The sequence below is a fragment of the Stylophora pistillata genome, chromosome 1, assembly GCF_964205215.1.
Source record: "Stylophora pistillata chromosome 1, jaStyPist1.2, whole genome shotgun sequence".
NCBI classification, from domain to species: domain Eukaryota; kingdom Metazoa; phylum Cnidaria; class Anthozoa; order Scleractinia; family Pocilloporidae; genus Stylophora; species Stylophora pistillata.
In genome coordinates, this window is record NC_142519.1 from 35,245,562 (window position 1) to 35,262,890 (window position 17,329).

The following is a 17,329-nucleotide window of genomic DNA, read 5'->3' on the forward strand; positions in this document are numbered from 1 at the left end:
CTACGGTTTATTCGTCCTTATCCGAGAAAACTAGAATATCTATCCATTTCTTGATATTATAGAAAGGTAGCAAATTCTCCTCACTTGTTTAAATACCATGAGTATCGGTCCGGCTGGGGCTCGAACCCTCGACCTCCCGCATAACAAAATCCGGCGCTCTAACTAATTGAGCTAACTGGGAGGCCGATCAAGGCTGGTTTTGGTGAAATGAACGAGGATGAATTTCTACTTTTAAATTTTTAATGTGACCTTCCTAAACAGAGGAGTATTGTTATCCAGTAACCATCAATAACCCCTTACTGACGTCCTATACAAACCATTTTGTCTGCTGTTTTGTTAAATTTAATTATTTCCCCACGGGGAATCTTTAATCGAAGGAAAGTAAATGACAAGCTTTCTCCATCATGAAGGCTAACTTCATTTGCTATCGAGCTGTTTTTGAATGAATTTCGAACGCACTATGGAGACATTTAAGAAAATATATCTTTTATATAAATTGTAACATTATTTGTCGTTCTCGTCAGCTAAACTCCAAACGGTCGTTAATGCAAATAATAATTTAGGTAGGTGTATGGTTATTGTGTTTGTGTTAGTTTGATCAAAACAAATTCAATTCCTTTATTCTCTGACGTACACATCCAACATTTTAACTCAGGCTTTGGTGCGTATCAGCACAAGTTAACAGTAGATCGGTAAGTAACCGTAAAATATCAGATTTTTCTCACATCGTTATAATTTGTTATGCTTTTTATACTTTACAAACAAAAGTAGGAACATAAATTAAGGTCATGATTCACTCATATAGTTAACGCAGATATCAAAGTCAGTAAAATAATTCGTAGGTAAACGAAAGTGTGATGACACAACGCTGAATTCTTCCCAAATCATTTTGCCTTGGTTTACAATAATAAACCTCTTTTTATTTATTCCTGTCACTTGCATTGAAAGAATGTGGACTAAAATGTCATTCCAAAACTCGTCATTTCATTAGCATTCTGTGTGTTTCCAAAAATATTCGTGTTCTTCAAAGCTTTTTGAATAACAGTAGCATACAGGCACCATATTTTTATTAACTGAGATTTTACCCTTCCATCTGATATATAAATTTTAAAATCTTAATCAAGGATTTAATTAGTTGATGGTGTCGTTTTTCTTAGTTCCAACAGGGGAAGTTGTCCATCTAGCATAAAACTGCCATGTTCTCCAAATATCGGAATGATTTATGGACGACAAATCCTTGTGTACTTCTTATAGTTTTGTTCATGGTAAGGTTTAGTCATATTCTGTTTTCTCTAGGAATTGCGTGATGGCCTAATCTCGTTGTATACACTCCAATTCAATTTGGATGCTTTCAGAATTCTCTGGCAGCTTATTCAGCCCTAAACGAAAGTTAAGTCAATTCTGTCATGAATTTGACTTGAATACTCAAGGGTTTGAAGAATTTCAATGTAAAAGTTTATCAGACAACGCTTTCTTTATATATTATCAATAATTTATTATCAGTGACAAAGTCGTTGCTCTAAAGTCAGCATGTTTCCTATGTAGTTTGGTGTTAACATTAAGTACTTATTTTCATGAACTTTGCCGTCAACAATCCGGGAATGTTGAAGGTTATGTCTTGGCAGGAGGTATATTTGAAAGCCTCTTGCACGGTGTTTCACAGTATGTGGAAATAGAGCTTTACGCAAAGCCTCTTTAAAACAGCAGAAATATAGCTCTAATGTTGTCCAAGGTTTGCATTGAAAGAATCTCAGCGCTTTATGTCTTTTATGGTCTTTTGCAGGTCATCGAAAGTGGAAGAGCATCTCAGATTACTGGTAACTTTCTTATTGTACATAGAGTATAAATATCCGTGGTCGAGCAAAAGGCCTTTGGGGCAAAAGCTTAAAAGAGACGAAGAATGATGAAGAGAATTCATGGTTTCTATTGAATAGGTTTTTTCTCATCCTTGCAACCAACAGGTGTTCCATGACTGATTGTTACCTTTAAGAGTAGAGACACAAAGCTGACGTCAAACAAAACTGTTTTCTTTGTCTTATTCAAAACGGCTTTTATGGTTTTGAAAATTATTGTAAAACTTTTACGATTCAATCAAGAGTAGATCTCCGTTAAGTTAAGGAGGAGCAGTTGGCAGCCTAAAAAATTGGAAAAAAAAAACCTTTAAACACTTAAAAGCTACGAGGCCGTTGATCATATTAGCCAAATCGATGTCCGATTGAGAGTATCTCGATGTCATTATGGATCAGCAGAAGGACGAAGACACTTTTGGGGCGAGAGTTTGTATATTTAAATCTAGAGAAAATGGAATTTTTGAAAAGCTTCTTATCACAGTATATATTAAACTCCGATTAGTATTCTTGATCAATTTATAATCGAACTGAAAGCGTTCATCTTGAATGCAATGTTACTTCGCTGCCTAACTGTTGAAATCGCAAAAATTCGTGGACCTTTGACCCAGAAGCAACAATGTGGAGCATTCAGGTGAAATACACTTTATTTTGATGATTAAAGACATGTTCCTACAGCTCTGTTGATTCATTTATACAAATGGTCACACCGTTCAAGTGGGTTTCCTGTTGTGATCTTGACAAGAAACACATCAACTTGAATTCGAAATCTTATGGAAAGTTTTTGTCATTTTTTTTTACCAAACTGAAAATTCGCAGGAATACCCGATTGTCTAACCTGCGTGCAGCCGAACGAAAACCCCGGTTTTATTCCGGGGTTTTCGTTCGGCTGCCCGCAGGCTACTGATTGTCTTCAAATTATCTCAGTATTTTCCCTAAAGATATTTGTAATTTCCGCAATGTCGCGAAAAAGGCGCTCATTGGTTTAAAGAAAAATAAAATTTTTTATTCGGCAAACTGACACATTACTTGAAATGAGCAGTTTCTCGTAAATAAGCCGTTTGAAAATGCGAGTTGAATAAATAAATCACAATGAGAAAACTGAAACAGCTTTTACCTCAATAAAACCTTATTATTATCAAATGGCTGAGACCAGGTCAACTACCAAATTTCGTTTGGGGTTAATCCAACGGATAATACCAGGAATTCGCTGAGAGGTTGTCACGAAAAATCAAACATTCACCGGCAAGTCAAAAAATCGAGTTGGCTCATATTTTAGTATTAGGTAGGCCTATTAGGTAAAACAAACCAAGAAATATATAGTTTGTTGAAAAATTCTTTTGTTTTCGAGAAATTTGACAAAACTCAACTTACACATATTTAGCGTCATTCGAAGGTCGAATTTAGCCCATTTTTGGAGGCCTCGTTTGTACTTGTAAAAGCAGTGAAAAACTTACTTATTCCGCAGGCTTTTAGAGCAATGTCTCCTCTATGTTTTCACGAAAAAGTAGAATCACTGTTTAAATTTGAAATAAAATACGGATTTTTCTATCGATTTACTCAAATGCCGTGTGAAACTGTAGAGTAGCTTCAAAAAACTATTCTTATATGTGCTAAGTGAAATGAACGTTTAATAGAAATGAGAAACTTACCATTTGTAGAGTTTTTTTTCCGGGGTTTTTGTGATGCTATGGGCTTTAAATTCACAGAAATTTCGCTCTTCTGCGGAGTCGGCGGCATAAAACTTTGATGATTTGCGGTCAGTGGTAATAATGAATGCTTGAATGATATAAATATCGTCTTCAAAGTACTTGCAATACGATAGAAGTTGTTTTTGTTTTCTCCAAAAGCATTAATTTTGTACTCAATGAGTAGACATGTCACGCTGGGTTATTTGTCTCGAGAAATTCGCATTTCTGAGACCGCGAAAACAAGTTGTGTCATGCGGTTGTCAACTTGACATCCTTCCAATATGGCGGCTGATCTCAACCGCGTCATTCGTAGCATTCGTACTACATTTAAAGACGAAGACTTTGAAAACCGAATTGCCTTCGAAGATGAGGTACAGAATGCCTTGCACTTGCTGGTTCAGAAACATCGAGTAGGTACAAGGTCAATACAAGAGGTTCTTTGCTCCCAAATTGCGACACGATATATAATTTTGGAGGAAATACACCATTGGATGGCAACAATAAAAAGGAGGCTGACCCCACGAATGAAAGCGCACAATGCCTGGCAGATAGATTTTAAACGAAATATTCCCATTCAAGGGTTCGCTTTATTTCTGAAAGCTGTGCAGAAGGCTCGTAGTTCATTTGGCGTGTCCCACACAGAAACAAGAAACTTAGGTGTCACGCAATTGTTAGATCTACATATATTCCTATTACTGTCACGCAGTGACAACCATGTCTACAAAACAAAAACAGCTTCTATCATATTGCAAGTACTTTGAAGACGATATTTATATCAATCAAGCATTCATTATTACCACCGACCATAAATGATAAACAAAGTCGGTCTTTTCTCTTATGTCGCCGACTTCGCCAAAGAGCGAAATTTCTGTGAATTTAAAGCCCGCGTATGCATAGCAGCACAAAAACTCCGGATAAACAACTCTACAAATGGTAAGTTTCTCATTCCTACTTCTCGTATTTTAAACGTTTATTTCGCTCAGCACATATAAAAATAACTTTTTGGAGCTACCCTATTTCAATTTTCTCGAAAAGAAAAGAATTTTTCAACCAACTTTATGTCTTGGTTTGTTTTACCTAAAGGCTTACCTAATGCTAGAATATGAGCCAATTCGATTTTTTGACTGTTGCCGGTGATTTGTGAATTAGTCTGATTTTTGGTGACATCTTCTCTTAAAAGGATACTCGGCTGTGTAAGCGTTTGAAAAGCGAAATTTATCGTCCAGATACACATAGATATGCTCTTACAACTGTTTTATTCTTTCCCTTGCTTGGCAATTCTTTGTTCACAGTGAAAACTACTTTTGCAGTTTCCACGATATGGTGTTTATACCACATTTGAGAAGGAAAAAGTTTCCAATTTTTCAATTTTGACAGGAATTGAAGCCCACATCATACAATTTTTTTTCTTTCGTAATTAATCAATCCTCACTGAAAATCTACTTCGGCCTGCCGCCATAATGCTCCCAAGATGTTAGTTTAGCGCAAGGTAGCAAGCAAGTGTCGACGCTGCATGTTGGGAGGGAAACAAATTTGTTAGCTAATTCTCAACTTGTCATTCATAGGTCAAATATAGATTGTTTCATCCTTTCTTTCATGAAATCTGTTTTCAGAAAACTGTAACTCTGCTTTGGGAATGGGAAACTTTGAAATCCCTTCAGATTCTCTTCAAGCCTCCAGATCGAATTCGTACTGGGAGTACTACAACGCCAGGATCAACGACTCAGTAAGTGGCTGGTGTATCGGTACAGTCAGCGATCAGGAATGGCTTCAGATTGAGTTGAATTCAAATCATTACATCACTGCTGTCGCGAGTCAAGGGACCCACAGAGGCTTTGTGACTGAATTTAATTTGGCTTTCAGCAGAGGACTGGATTGGTTCGACTACCACGAAAATGGCACTATTAAGGTCAGAGTCAAATCGTGTGGAATCTGGTGACTAGTAGTCTAGACCGCAATATTATTAACCTGCGGTGTGCGTTCGGCACATGCGCAGAGACAGTTAAAAAACATGTGCTCGAGTGCATGAGAGAACCGCCATGTCGAAACTTGTACTCGCTATGTACTCGTTGTGTTGTTTTACTAAGCGTGGCCGCCCCGTTTTATTCTGTCACTGTTAGAAGTTTCTGATTAAGTATTCGTTGATTAAAGTCGATCAATTCAGTCTTGTGGTTTACACAAATCGTGTCTTGTCGGTCTGGCAACCGCGTACTTATCCTCGGCTTTGTTATTGCTTTACTGGTAATTTAAAAGTGAAGGCAACAGCTGAAAGGTTATGGGCGGCCACAACAGATCAATACTCCGAATGAAATTGATGTTTTTGGCATCATTTTTTGATGTAGCTCTACACAAAGACCTTTTAGATTACCTTTTTGACTGAAGCTGTATCATCATCTCATGTATGTTGTCATTTTGCGTTACATTATTTTTCTCCACAGAAATTTATCCGCAATAATACAGTCCACAGCAGTGAAATTTTGATGAATAATCTCTCATCTCCGGTTATTGCAAATATGATTAGAATTTACCCCAAGCGGTCTATTGGAGACACTTGTATGCGCCTCGAAATATATGGATGCCAAGGTAATTTAGAAAGTTAACCAATGGAGAAACGATTAAACAAAGCAATATAAAACGAACTAAAGGACCAACTTTGAGAGAGAAAATCAAATGAAGTCAGTTTTTTCGTGTTTTGGGTTCTTTACACCGGGTTTTTCTCTAGCATTTTAGAATTAGGAAGGAAGCTTAAACTTTTCTTTGTTAGAAAACAATGTAGGATTGGAAAAAAAGGAGCCCCTCTTTTTTCGGTGAAATCCATCGTGCGAGTAAGAAAGATCAGCGAAAAAAATTGTTAGCGGCGCTGCGTGGAACTCTGGGAGTGAGGCGAACGAAATGTGTGCACTCCCTCGTTGATTTTTTTACTCCCGTGGCGAGTTTCGCCATGAAGGAAGAAACTGCGCGTAATCTACCATTCTTTAAACTCTTCTTTCCTTTGCTGCATATTGCGTGCGACACGTCAAGCTGTCACAAAAAGACATCGAACCGTGCTTACACCACAACACGACAGCTGTAGTCATCGAAAGGTTCTTTAAGAGTTTTATGCGTGGTTATAAGTCTTGCTTTGATATAACGAGGTCCATATCGTTGCAGCTTGTTTTGATCCATTTGGCATCGCAGATGACGTAATTCCTGATAAATCTATGACGTCATCTTCATATTTTGGAGCTGGCTTTGAGCCATTTCATGGCCGTCTTAACAGCGCGTCAGGCAACGGATCCTGGTGTAAGGGAAAGCTTGATATGTCGTCATATCTTCAGATTGATCTTGGAAACAGGTTTCAAATCAGCATGATATCTGTTCAAGGAAATCCTCTTTACGAATGGGTCACTGTTATAAAGAAAAAGATGAATTGCAGGTATTTGAGTTTATTTTCTCCTACATTTACGCTAGTTAAACCGCGCTTCCTCTAGCATCTCGTTGTTTGATGTTACTGGGCATTTGTAGTCGTTACCTTTTTGGTTCGGCGAGAGCTTTACTCGTATTTTGAACCCAAATCTGGTAATGCTTTTAGCGGCAGCTGCGGTAATAAATCTGTCAGGCATTCCATGGGGATGGCCCGTGGGGAGAATAGAACGAGTCAAACCTTTCATTGTAAAATCGTTACCGGTATTTAAAATTGTTTTGCAAAACTCATCTCGAAAGAACAAGCACAAAAATAGTGTAAATGTCTGCATGCGTCCAGCCGTGCCACTCAGTTGGAGGAACTTTTGGAACCAGAAGTAAAGTTTTCATTTATCGTGATTGACATTTTGAAGTGTTCCGGTACAAAAAGACCAGCCGAAGTTTCAATTGTGCTTCTAAGATTTCCATGAAATGTCGCGTTTAACACGTGGCTATGGGTTAGTTAGATGAGTTTAGTGCTCTTCTTTTTTCTAAACTAGAGGTAAAGTTTGCATTTATCCTGATAGATATTTTCAAATGTTCCTTTACAAAATGATCACCCGAAGTTTCAATTGTCCTTCCAAGAATTCCATGAGATGTCACATTTAACACATGGCTATGGGTTAGTTAGAAGAGTTGAGCGCTTTATGATATAATTTGAAGCATCTTTCCCTTCCCCAAAATAGTTCTGAAGAAATGAAAGGGAGGCAGAATCTCACTGCGGCCAACGGAACGTCAGCTGGCGTCGCTTTATTAGCGAGCAACACCAGTGGAAACAGTTCAACTACTAAAGCACCAAACGTCACTATGATTAACAGTACTTTATCGAACCTCACAAGTGGAAATATTTCATCTGTTAAGACACAAAATGTTACATCCGTAAACAGTCATGAAGATGTTACTCTCGGCTCTACAGGACATATATGTTTTAAAACAAGGATAATTCGTTCGAAAGCCTTTGTGAAAGTGTTTACTCTTCAGTACAGCGACAACGGCGAACTTTGGAAGAAGTACCACGAAGGAGGTAGTGTCAAGGTATATGTCCCAACAACATCTAGTCCTTTGATCAAAACCTAAACCATATCAAGCCCTTCCGCAGCACTCGGAGAAACTTCGTGTATTTTAATCAAGCACCCAAAACCTTTGTAGTCAATCAGACTTTGTATGGGAATTTTTAGTGGATTAATACTCATTTATTTTTGGTGCAAGTATAAGATTGTCTTGGTTGGAACACTCTCGCCAAAACAATGATTCAAATGAATTTTATTTTCACCCTTTTTGTAGAGGTTTGAGGCCAATACTGATGCGAATGCAACGGTAACACTTAAAATATCTAGCCGCTTAATCACTCGCTACATTCGAATTCATCCTCAAAGTTGGAAGAAAGAGGCCTGCATGCGTGTGGAAGTTTACGGTTGCAAAGGTAAAGTAAGCTAACTCCACTCTTCTTTTAATTTGGGAGTGAGTAAAAACTCTGAGGGTAAAGTTTTTCATGCCCAGTGACTACTTCTAACTGGGCTGTCGTTACCTGGCCAAGAATAAGTCTTGATCATTATCGGCTTACAAATAATCGCCTTGGTAACCTCGACTTCCATGTTAAATATTACAAATACTCGTCTTGGTGACCTCGGCTTCCATCAGTAGGATTACGTGAGGTTGGTCTATGTACTGGACATTTAATGTCTTTCATAGACATGTCTTTTAACCAGGGTATTATAGACACTTAAATTTGTGCTGGCCTTGATACATACGTATCAGTAATTGGCATTTCAAAATAGATATGTTAAAGAAAAAAAAGAAACAAATGAATCCAACAAACGATTCGTCGACATAACTCTGTAATGAGCAGTCTGAGGACAGACAAACGAAATATATAGTCAGTGCAATTGTAAGGATGGTAATAGATTCAAGAGTAACAACATGAATTTTCTGCTTGTCATGACATGTCATCAACAAAATCAATCCTATGATTTTATGTCCTCGACCTTATTGCTTCCTTCCCTGTCGAAGTCAGCCCAACCTTCATGCAAATGTTTTTTCTCCATAGAGTGCTCAGGGGACTTGGGCACAGGTTCAGGCGAAATCCCTAACAAGGCTATGACCGCTTCCACCAACCTAGGTCCAGGCTATCAAGCCTGGCTAGCTCGGCTGTATAATCCACACGGAGCCTGGTGCTCAGCAACAAATGATGCAAATCAGTATCTTCAAATCCAGTTTCCACAGATTCGTGAGTTTCGTCAACTGGGAACGCAAGGTTCTGTCGCCAAGAAAGGATGGGTGACAAGATACTTCGTTGAATACAGCCAAAATGGTGAGGAATGGAAAAACTATACGAAGCTTCAGGCTGTTGAGGTAAGCCAATATGCCATGAAATTATGGTTGGGAAAGTATAAATGAAAGACATATTTAAGTATTGATGAACATATCAACAACGTTTGAGCTCACAAGGAGTGATTTTCTATATCAGCGATGAATTGTTAAGCCGCAACAACAGATAAAAAAGCGTAAACTTAAGGTCATTCTCGGAAATAGAACCTTCATGGAGGCTTTTGTCAAACCTTACGTATTGGTCATAGGTAAAGTTTGGGCTCTCGGGCTTGTTTAGAAGTAGTTGTACCCTTATAATTTCTAGAATATCAGGCGTGACAATAATATTTACATTTACTTACCAAATTTACGTTTCCGAAAATCATTCCCTTTCTTACACTGAGAATTGGTTTATATTTGTATAACGGAAAAAGAGTCATTACTCGATTCCAACAAGGAGAAAAAAATGATAGGTCATCGGGTATGTTTGCGAGTAAAGGATGATTTTGCTCTCTGGTGAGCTTCAACAACAAGAAGAAAAAGCCGTTAGTTACGAGTTAAAGTGATGCCCAGTCAGGACTTTGGATTGACTCTCATTGTTAAGTCAAGACTATGTGATGTCGCTATGGACAGTGAAAATTTTCAAGATTGTATTTTTTTCTATACATTCTTATGCAATACATTTTCTGAGAGATGAGAAATAGGCAGACCTCCGTCTCCTCTTCTAAACAGCTTTCATTTTTCTTAGATACTTGATGGCAATGTGAATGAACACGAAGTTGTGAGAAAAACCTTTGTACATCCTTTTGTTGCCAAATTTTTCCGCATTCGACCTGTAGCATGGCACAAAGCTATCTGCCTGAGGATAGAACTCTATGGCTGCCCAGGTAACGTTTCTTACTTAAAATCATAGCAAGGAGGAATCGAAATACAATAGGAGGAGCCGGGTTTACTCGTATAACTGTCCATTTGATCTGGTTTTATTTGGCCTGGTTGCTGCCTCTACCAAATGGAACACAAGTCCATAATAGGCTACCACAGCATTCGCCGGATTTCCTTAGCCATTCAGTGGTACCTAGGCATGTTCCTGAGCGGGAAGAGGCTCTGTTTGACTAGTGTGTAGTTCTATCGGTCTTGCCCAAGAACAAAACACAGTGATCGTGGCTGTGTTTCAATCCTCCACCCTTCGATCTCAATACAGTCCATTGTTTTAAAAGTTTTGTCCCTGCGACTCTCACGACCGCTGCACTGTAATCGAGGCTAAATTGGCCTGGATTTAATCTTCAACACAAATACAGGTGCAAACCGACATACACAGACTCATTCATAATTTGGATCAAGCGTATCGTGCTCAAGCTTGTCGGACCGTGATTATGGCTTCCTTGAATACCAAAATAACAGTGAAAGATGAGGAAAGTAAAACATATGACAGAAATCGCTCCAGAGTGAAACGGAATAGCTGCCCTAAGGCTTATTTACATTAGTTAGTTAGCTAGTTAAGCCCCTGGCTCCAGGTTGGAGCATGGGCCATCGACAAACTGCCGCCACTGACGCCTCTTTTCTGCCAGCTGTTGCAGCTCCTTCCAGTTCTTCCCGAGGGCCTTCATCTCTTTTTCCGTATCCCTCCTCCAGGTATTCTTGGGGCGGCCCCTCTTTCGTTTTCCCAGTTTGGTACATGGACCTGACATTCCACGTACCGATTGTGATGGTGTGTCTTGGAGAAAGAAGGCTAGTCAGCCGCCGAGGGTCCTTCTGGCTTTGCCTCTGCCGCGTCATTCTCCCGGAAGGGCCTTCTCCTGCCAAGATGTCTGTAAACGTGTTTCTGTTTGTCGATGTTTCTGTAATCGTGGCATATCCACTTGGCAGGTGATTGGCCTACCAAGCTTCACCAGAGCCCTGTAAGCCGGCATTATCCGTTTCCACCTTATTTACATACGGGCAAAGAAAAGCGATTGAAAAACATTGGCAAAAGCTTTTTAAAAGAGTTTTGTGTTAATACGGGGTAATTATCAAATAAGTTCACACTATTGACTCACCTATGCCCAATAAAACTCATAAGATTTCAACGAATTTTTCTCTCGTAGCTTGTGACAATCCTTTAGGAATGGAAGCACATGAAATTTGGGACGGAGACATAAAAGCTAGTAGCTGGAGATATTCTGCTGACCCATACCGAGCTCGGCTGAATGGCGCAAGCGGATGGCAGGCTCGAAGCGATCGTTCTAACCCCCCCTTCATTACAGTGAAGCTCGGAAGCGGTGACTTCACGCTTACAGGAGTGGCCACACAAGCCGTGCAAAACAATCTAGTCAGATCCTATACCCTTTCATATAGTTACGATGGCATTGATTGGGTTGATTATCGCGAGGACGGAAGAGTTAAGGTATTTGAATGTCCTCCGTTCAGAAAATTTGCAAATTTGATGAATTTATGAAGGGGGGATCAAACCTTGTACATGTACTTGCCGCTTCTGTCTCATTCATGTAGTTTATAGTTCAAAATCAACGACATTTTTGCTGGCATTTAGATGAGACAAATGTTTTTTTTAAAATACAAGTTTGCATTCGTAGAATACAAAAAAGTTTCTCTGTGAGAATATATATATATAATTTAACAGATCTTTGAAGGTAACAACCCTTCCACAAAGACTGTAAAGCACGAATTACTCAGGGGGATCATCCCAGGGCACATCAGATTGAATGTGAAGGATTCAACGGCTGGATATACGGGACTTAGATTAGAACTCTATGGCTGCAAGCGTAAGTAAAAACTTTTGCTGTAAAATATTCTACAATATCCTTTAACTCTAGAAGTCGAAGTATATCAACGGATTAATCCCAGGGAGGTAGTTTCCACACTATTCCAAAGACTAATATTTTCTCGTCACGGTGATTGCCAAGAGCCAATCATTTTTTCTTGGTCTACTTACTTTAATTGGAATTGAATTACGTCATATTATTCAAGTATTAGACTCTAGCCTGAATATTCTCCTATTCCTAGTGGGCTGGTGAAGTCTTAGGAATGAAAATAGTATCTCAAGGCTCGCTTGAGTCTCATTAGAAAGTGCAAGTCAGCCACAGTTTGCCCATCAGCCCTGTTTGATTTTGTAAGAAATGTTTAAGTAGTGGATAGTTATAAGAATAGGTAGGAACTTTATTTCTTTCTTCTCTTCTTCCTATCGCTCATAAAATCTACCTGTATCTTTTATGTAAAGATTCCAATACGAAAAACCACGCAATTTGCGATCAGGTCCGCGCGTTCGTTCACCGAAAAATTTCTTCGCGAAACAGTCGTATTTGAACATGTCGAGCAACAAACATGACATCTCCTAGAGGAGCTTTTAAACGCAACTCCAGAGTTCGATTGTGAACCAGTTAATCACAGTGTGAGATTGCCATTATTAGTTGTGAGAAATTTTGTTGTTTTCGTTCTGTGTAAAGCACCCTTATATATTGAGCCTTTCTAGATGTCAAGAAATGATTGTTGGGATAATGATAGGGATAGATATTGTGGAGGCGCTCAACTACGTTCAAATTTAAGTTTGGTTAATTTGTTTTACAGGTTACGTCGTCGTCAATAACAACGATGCCATCGGTCGTCCAACATCTCAATCTGGAAATCTGACAGACACTTCTGCACTTGCAGTCGATGGCAACAGAGCTTCAAATTACACGGCCGGTTCCTGTTCATTTACGGGCGAAACCGAGATACCCTGGTGGAGAGTCGACTTGCTTTGGACGAAGACCGTAACTGGAGTATATATAGCAAACCGTGGCGACGAAACCTACCGAGAGGTCATAGAACTGTCAATTAGAGTCGGCTTTAGGGAGGACAGAGGAGGAATCGCAAACCCGACGTGTGGTGGTCAGTCCTATTTTTTCTCAAGAGGCGAATCTAGACTGGTCTCTTGTGTACCGGAAGTGGAGGGAAGATTTGTAACTATATTTGCTCTGCAAGTCAATTCATCCCTTAGCTTATGTGAGGTGGAAGTTGAAATAAGCGATACAGGTTCGATTTTGAGTTCTTTTTCTGGATTGACCACATAGTAATTAATGAAATATTTGAACGTACGATCCATCAGGTGATTGGTTTAGACGCACTATGGGACCGAATATTCCCAAGCTAAAACTGGGTGATATCCAACTTTATTATCCAACTACACTTAGACGAGTACAAATATCACGCGGTATTTGTACTCGTCTATTGTAGAGTACCGGTTAAACAGGTTTTCTCGCATCGCGCAAGCGAAGAATTGGATTGTAGTTACGACAAAAAAAAAAGTGGCGGACAATTTGAATCATATTTCCGACGACGAAGAGTCAGAAGGGCTGACAAATATAGATCCAAGTTTATTAGATGAATCGAACAAAGAAAAACAGCTTGACGACCAGAAAATTTCTTCGTTTAATGAAGAAAATAGAAACAGCAACACAACGCGCCAATTCTGTTCCGCTTCGCATACTTCTGCCACGCACTCCTCGTAAATAGATATCCGCGAAATTCGCCCGCACTGAAATATCAGTTTGGCGTGTTGGATAATAAATAACTTATTAGACGTTTTGTTGTGTAGTATCGCTGAGTATTTTTACTCGTTATTTGTATTTTGACTCGCCCTACGGGCTCGTCAAAATACGGCACAACTCTTAAAAATACTCGGCGATACTACACAACCAAACGTCTAATTAACAATTATTCCACGAGCGCGCGTTGGATATGAGATGATAGATAGCCAACGAGGCGCGTAGCGCCAAGTTGGCTATAATCATCTCATATCCAACAAGCGCGAGTGGAATAATTGTTTTATTAAAAAAAAAAAACGCCCCCAAGATATTAGACAAATCTTCTCGACTTTATTTTGTAAGAAGAAACCGGATGTTACAATGTACAGATATTAGATTATGGTATATTGGCTCATATACCATAATGGCTAAGCCAATAAAAAGTCTTGAATTGCATTATTCAATGATCCAGTTTTTAATAATAAGATATATATATCGCCCAACTGATATTCCCCAATTCTCAAACCTGACGTTCACGATGATAAGTCTTCGTTTAAAAATTAATTCAAGATGAGAGAGCGTTTTGTAGTAGTTTGCTACAGAAGAAGGGAAACATTGTTTTGTTCATGAAGTCGTTTCAGAAAACACTCAAAGAAAACGTCCCACGCTGTTTACAGTAAGCTGTTCATAAACATTTTTTAAGCGCCTCGCAAAATATTTGAATGATAATAAACATGATAACCTCTATTTTGCGCGAAAATTTACTCGTATATATTTTTCTTGGAAATTATCTGTTCCTCGAAACTCGCAGGTTTCCTCGAGCTTTACACTCGGAAAATTGTTCGCGTCCTGCAACAGATAATTTCCAAGGACAAATATCCATACATATTTCCGCGCAAAATAGAGGTTATTGTGTTTATTATCCTTCAATTTTTTTATATAGTGCTGAAGGTACAGTCTGCTAGTCACAGCAGGTGCCGCTCGAGGGAAGAGGTTGCTCAGCTGGTATTTTGCGTAGCCCTGTTGCCAAGTCGTAAAAAATCAGAGGTTTACCCACCTCCGACTTTCACAGTGTCAGTCAGGGTGCGAGGTTAAGCTCTATTAACGTCCACAACTGTCGCATGATCCCAATTCGATTTGCTTTGACAGTAGAAAGAGTTGTCATGTGCCCTTAACTTTGGATTGAAACAGGGTTTACTTTGTTCCTTTTCACCACCGATGAACAAGTGGGTACAAAACAAAGCTTTAGGAAGGATGCAATTGCATTTGCAAAGTTCTGGATTAGCATTGACAACCACAGCAATCGCAGACAAGGCAGCTTTGACTTTCGTCCACTGAAGAAGTTAAAATATGTTCATAATATGTTCATTCAGTCACATTTTGTTTGACTGGAAAGCGCAGATCAGCATTAATGTGACTGCATTTCTTGAAAAATCTAGTAATTTCCAAACACTGGGTCCCTGAGAAATGACTCGTCGTGATTAATTTAAAGCTTTTTCTTTTTGCGCTATAGTCAGTCAAGAAGGTCTCGGAATGTACTCGGATCATATCCCGGATGATAGCATCACTGCCTCATCTTGGCTTAGCTCCAAACATCTGCCATATTTCGGAAGACTGGACAGGAACATTGGTCACGGAGCGTGGTGCAGTGCACCGAATGACGTCCAGCCCTATTTGGAAATTGACCTTGAAATCGAACACATGATCACTGGTGTTATTACCCAGGGTAAACATCGGTTGTCCTCCGATCAGCTCGGATTTGCTTGGGTTACAGAGTTCTTTCTGTCTTATACTACCAACCAGAAAAACTGGACATTTGTTAAAGATGTAAAAACCAGTCAACCTATTGTGAGTAAAATCAGCAGTGTGGCAATGCCCCATTTATGTCTAATTTTGTTTCAAGTTTACTCTGCTGGTTAGGCCTAGACAGAACCTCTGATAACCGAGAAAAAATATGCCGTCGTCAGGTCTAGCCTGCGAGCAGGCCGGCATCTTCAACGCCTCAATCGTCCCTAAAAAGATTTTAATTGAGTCAGGTAGAGTTTTGACGGGGGTCTGGCACTAATATCAATGGTAGACACTTGGCAGTACCTCTTGTAGTCTCGCGTTGCTAAGCAAGGTGTCATACTTTCCAGTTGCCGAAAAAACGTTCGCATCGAACAGTGAACTTTTTCTTTAAGGCGTGGCATTTATTGAGCAAAAGTATATTTCACTATTTTGAATATCTTCGCCACAAATACAAAAGGTTTAATAGTCGCCTAGTATTTCCTTTTAATTTCTCTTTTAGAAATTTCTTGGCAATGATGCAGTTAACTGGAGGAAAAAAACCAAACTTCTCGGGTTCACTGGCCGCCTTGTTCGCTTTCACCCTGAGAAGTGGAATAACTTGCCGTGTCTTCGGGTGGAGCTCTTGGGAACTAAAGGTGTGCTCCTTTACGAGGACAAACGATTATTGTATAATGAACACTGTTGAACACAGTAGTCCGAAAGACAACTATCGGTGTGGCTTTTGCGTTTCGATAAGAAGATCCCATTACTGCTAATTTGTTAACTCAGATTATTAACTCATCCACTTCCTTAATCATTTCCCTTGTCCTTCGGCTGTAGATAATGTTCAAATAAAGGAAAAAATTTGTAAAAAGAATTAAAGCAAATCTTCTCCAAATTAATACTCTTATATTTGTTAATCATGTTTTTTTTAATGATAGTTTGTTCCGCTCCTTTGGGGATGAAATCAGGAGAAATTAGCAACTCGGCCATCAGATACTCCAGTTCGACGTCAGATCACGAGGGCTATCATGCAAGGCTTAAAAATAGTCATGATTGGATTCCACAAAATGCCGATAAACACGCCTTCCTTAAGATTGATTTTGGGTCATACAAACAGCGTCTTACGGCACTGGCCATACAATCTGGGAGTGGTGGCTTTGTCACCAAATTCAAATTGTCATATAGTGTGGAGGGCTGGTCATGGAGGCACTGGATCGAAGACGCTCGCGAGAAAGTAGGTAACCTGACTTAACGTCCTCAGCTTTTTTTTTTCTCATGTCGAGGATCTTTAATGAGTCTCATTTTAATTTCCCCTCTCTCATAAGCCTCCTCGTGGAAGCCATGGAAGTATATGTGCCCTCATGACCTCGAGCTAAATGTTTTCCTGAAAGGCCCCCACTCGGCCATAGAACATAGTAGGGAGTTTAACAAACCACCAAAACGGCTGTGGTAACAGGAACGTCATTAATCAAAGGCTTAATGAGCAGAGCAATGGTTTTGCACGTGCTTTATAATTCTTTGTAAATTACTAATTGTGTCCTTTGCAAGATAACAACGTAAAACAACAAACTTTGCGCCGTCGTGAACGACGGCAGCATTTTCTTAAAATTCCTATTTCTAAAAAAGGCTGTGTTCAGTTTCGAGAAAAAAAAAAGTATCGCAAGATTCGTAGGTAAAATACAAGTTTTTTTTTTGCCGACATTGTCCATGGCGTCGCCGTCATCGTTTGTTAAACTCCCTATTATTCTTGATAGAAGTCATGTGAATATTGACC

At 39.3% G+C, this 17,329-nt stretch overlaps 1 protein-coding gene and 1 long non-coding RNA gene across 2 annotated transcripts in view; both read left to right on the top strand.

Annotated features, from left to right (window-relative positions):
* The first annotated feature begins 644 nt into the window (after positions 1 to 644).
* LOC148742234 (uncharacterized) lies at positions 645 to 2,208 on the top strand. Its single transcript, XR_016002127.1, has 3 exons — positions 645 to 692; positions 1,158 to 1,265; positions 1,784 to 2,208. It is a non-coding gene; the product is annotated as an uncharacterized LOC148742234 (long non-coding RNA).
* A 2,039-nt stretch (positions 2,209 to 4,247) lies between these two features.
* The window catches only part of LOC111326285 (uncharacterized), a 58,775-nt gene continuing 45,693 nt past the window's right edge, over positions 4,248 to 17,329 (top strand). Inside the window, 15 exon segments of the mRNA XM_088753170.1 lie at positions 4,248 to 4,471; positions 5,152 to 5,447; positions 5,977 to 6,121; positions 6,689 to 6,987; positions 7,170 to 7,197; positions 7,674 to 8,014; positions 8,264 to 8,402; positions 9,027 to 9,331; positions 10,035 to 10,173; positions 11,371 to 11,669; positions 11,904 to 12,045; positions 12,848 to 13,294; positions 15,299 to 15,633; positions 16,073 to 16,208; positions 16,494 to 16,789. Of these exon segments, the coding sequence (XP_088609296.1) occupies positions 4,348 to 4,471; positions 5,152 to 5,447; positions 5,977 to 6,121; positions 6,689 to 6,987; positions 7,170 to 7,197; positions 7,674 to 8,014; positions 8,264 to 8,402; positions 9,027 to 9,331; positions 10,035 to 10,173; positions 11,371 to 11,669; positions 11,904 to 12,045; positions 12,848 to 13,294; positions 15,299 to 15,633; positions 16,073 to 16,208; positions 16,494 to 16,789 (3,471 nt within the window). The 5' untranslated portion in view covers positions 4,248 to 4,347.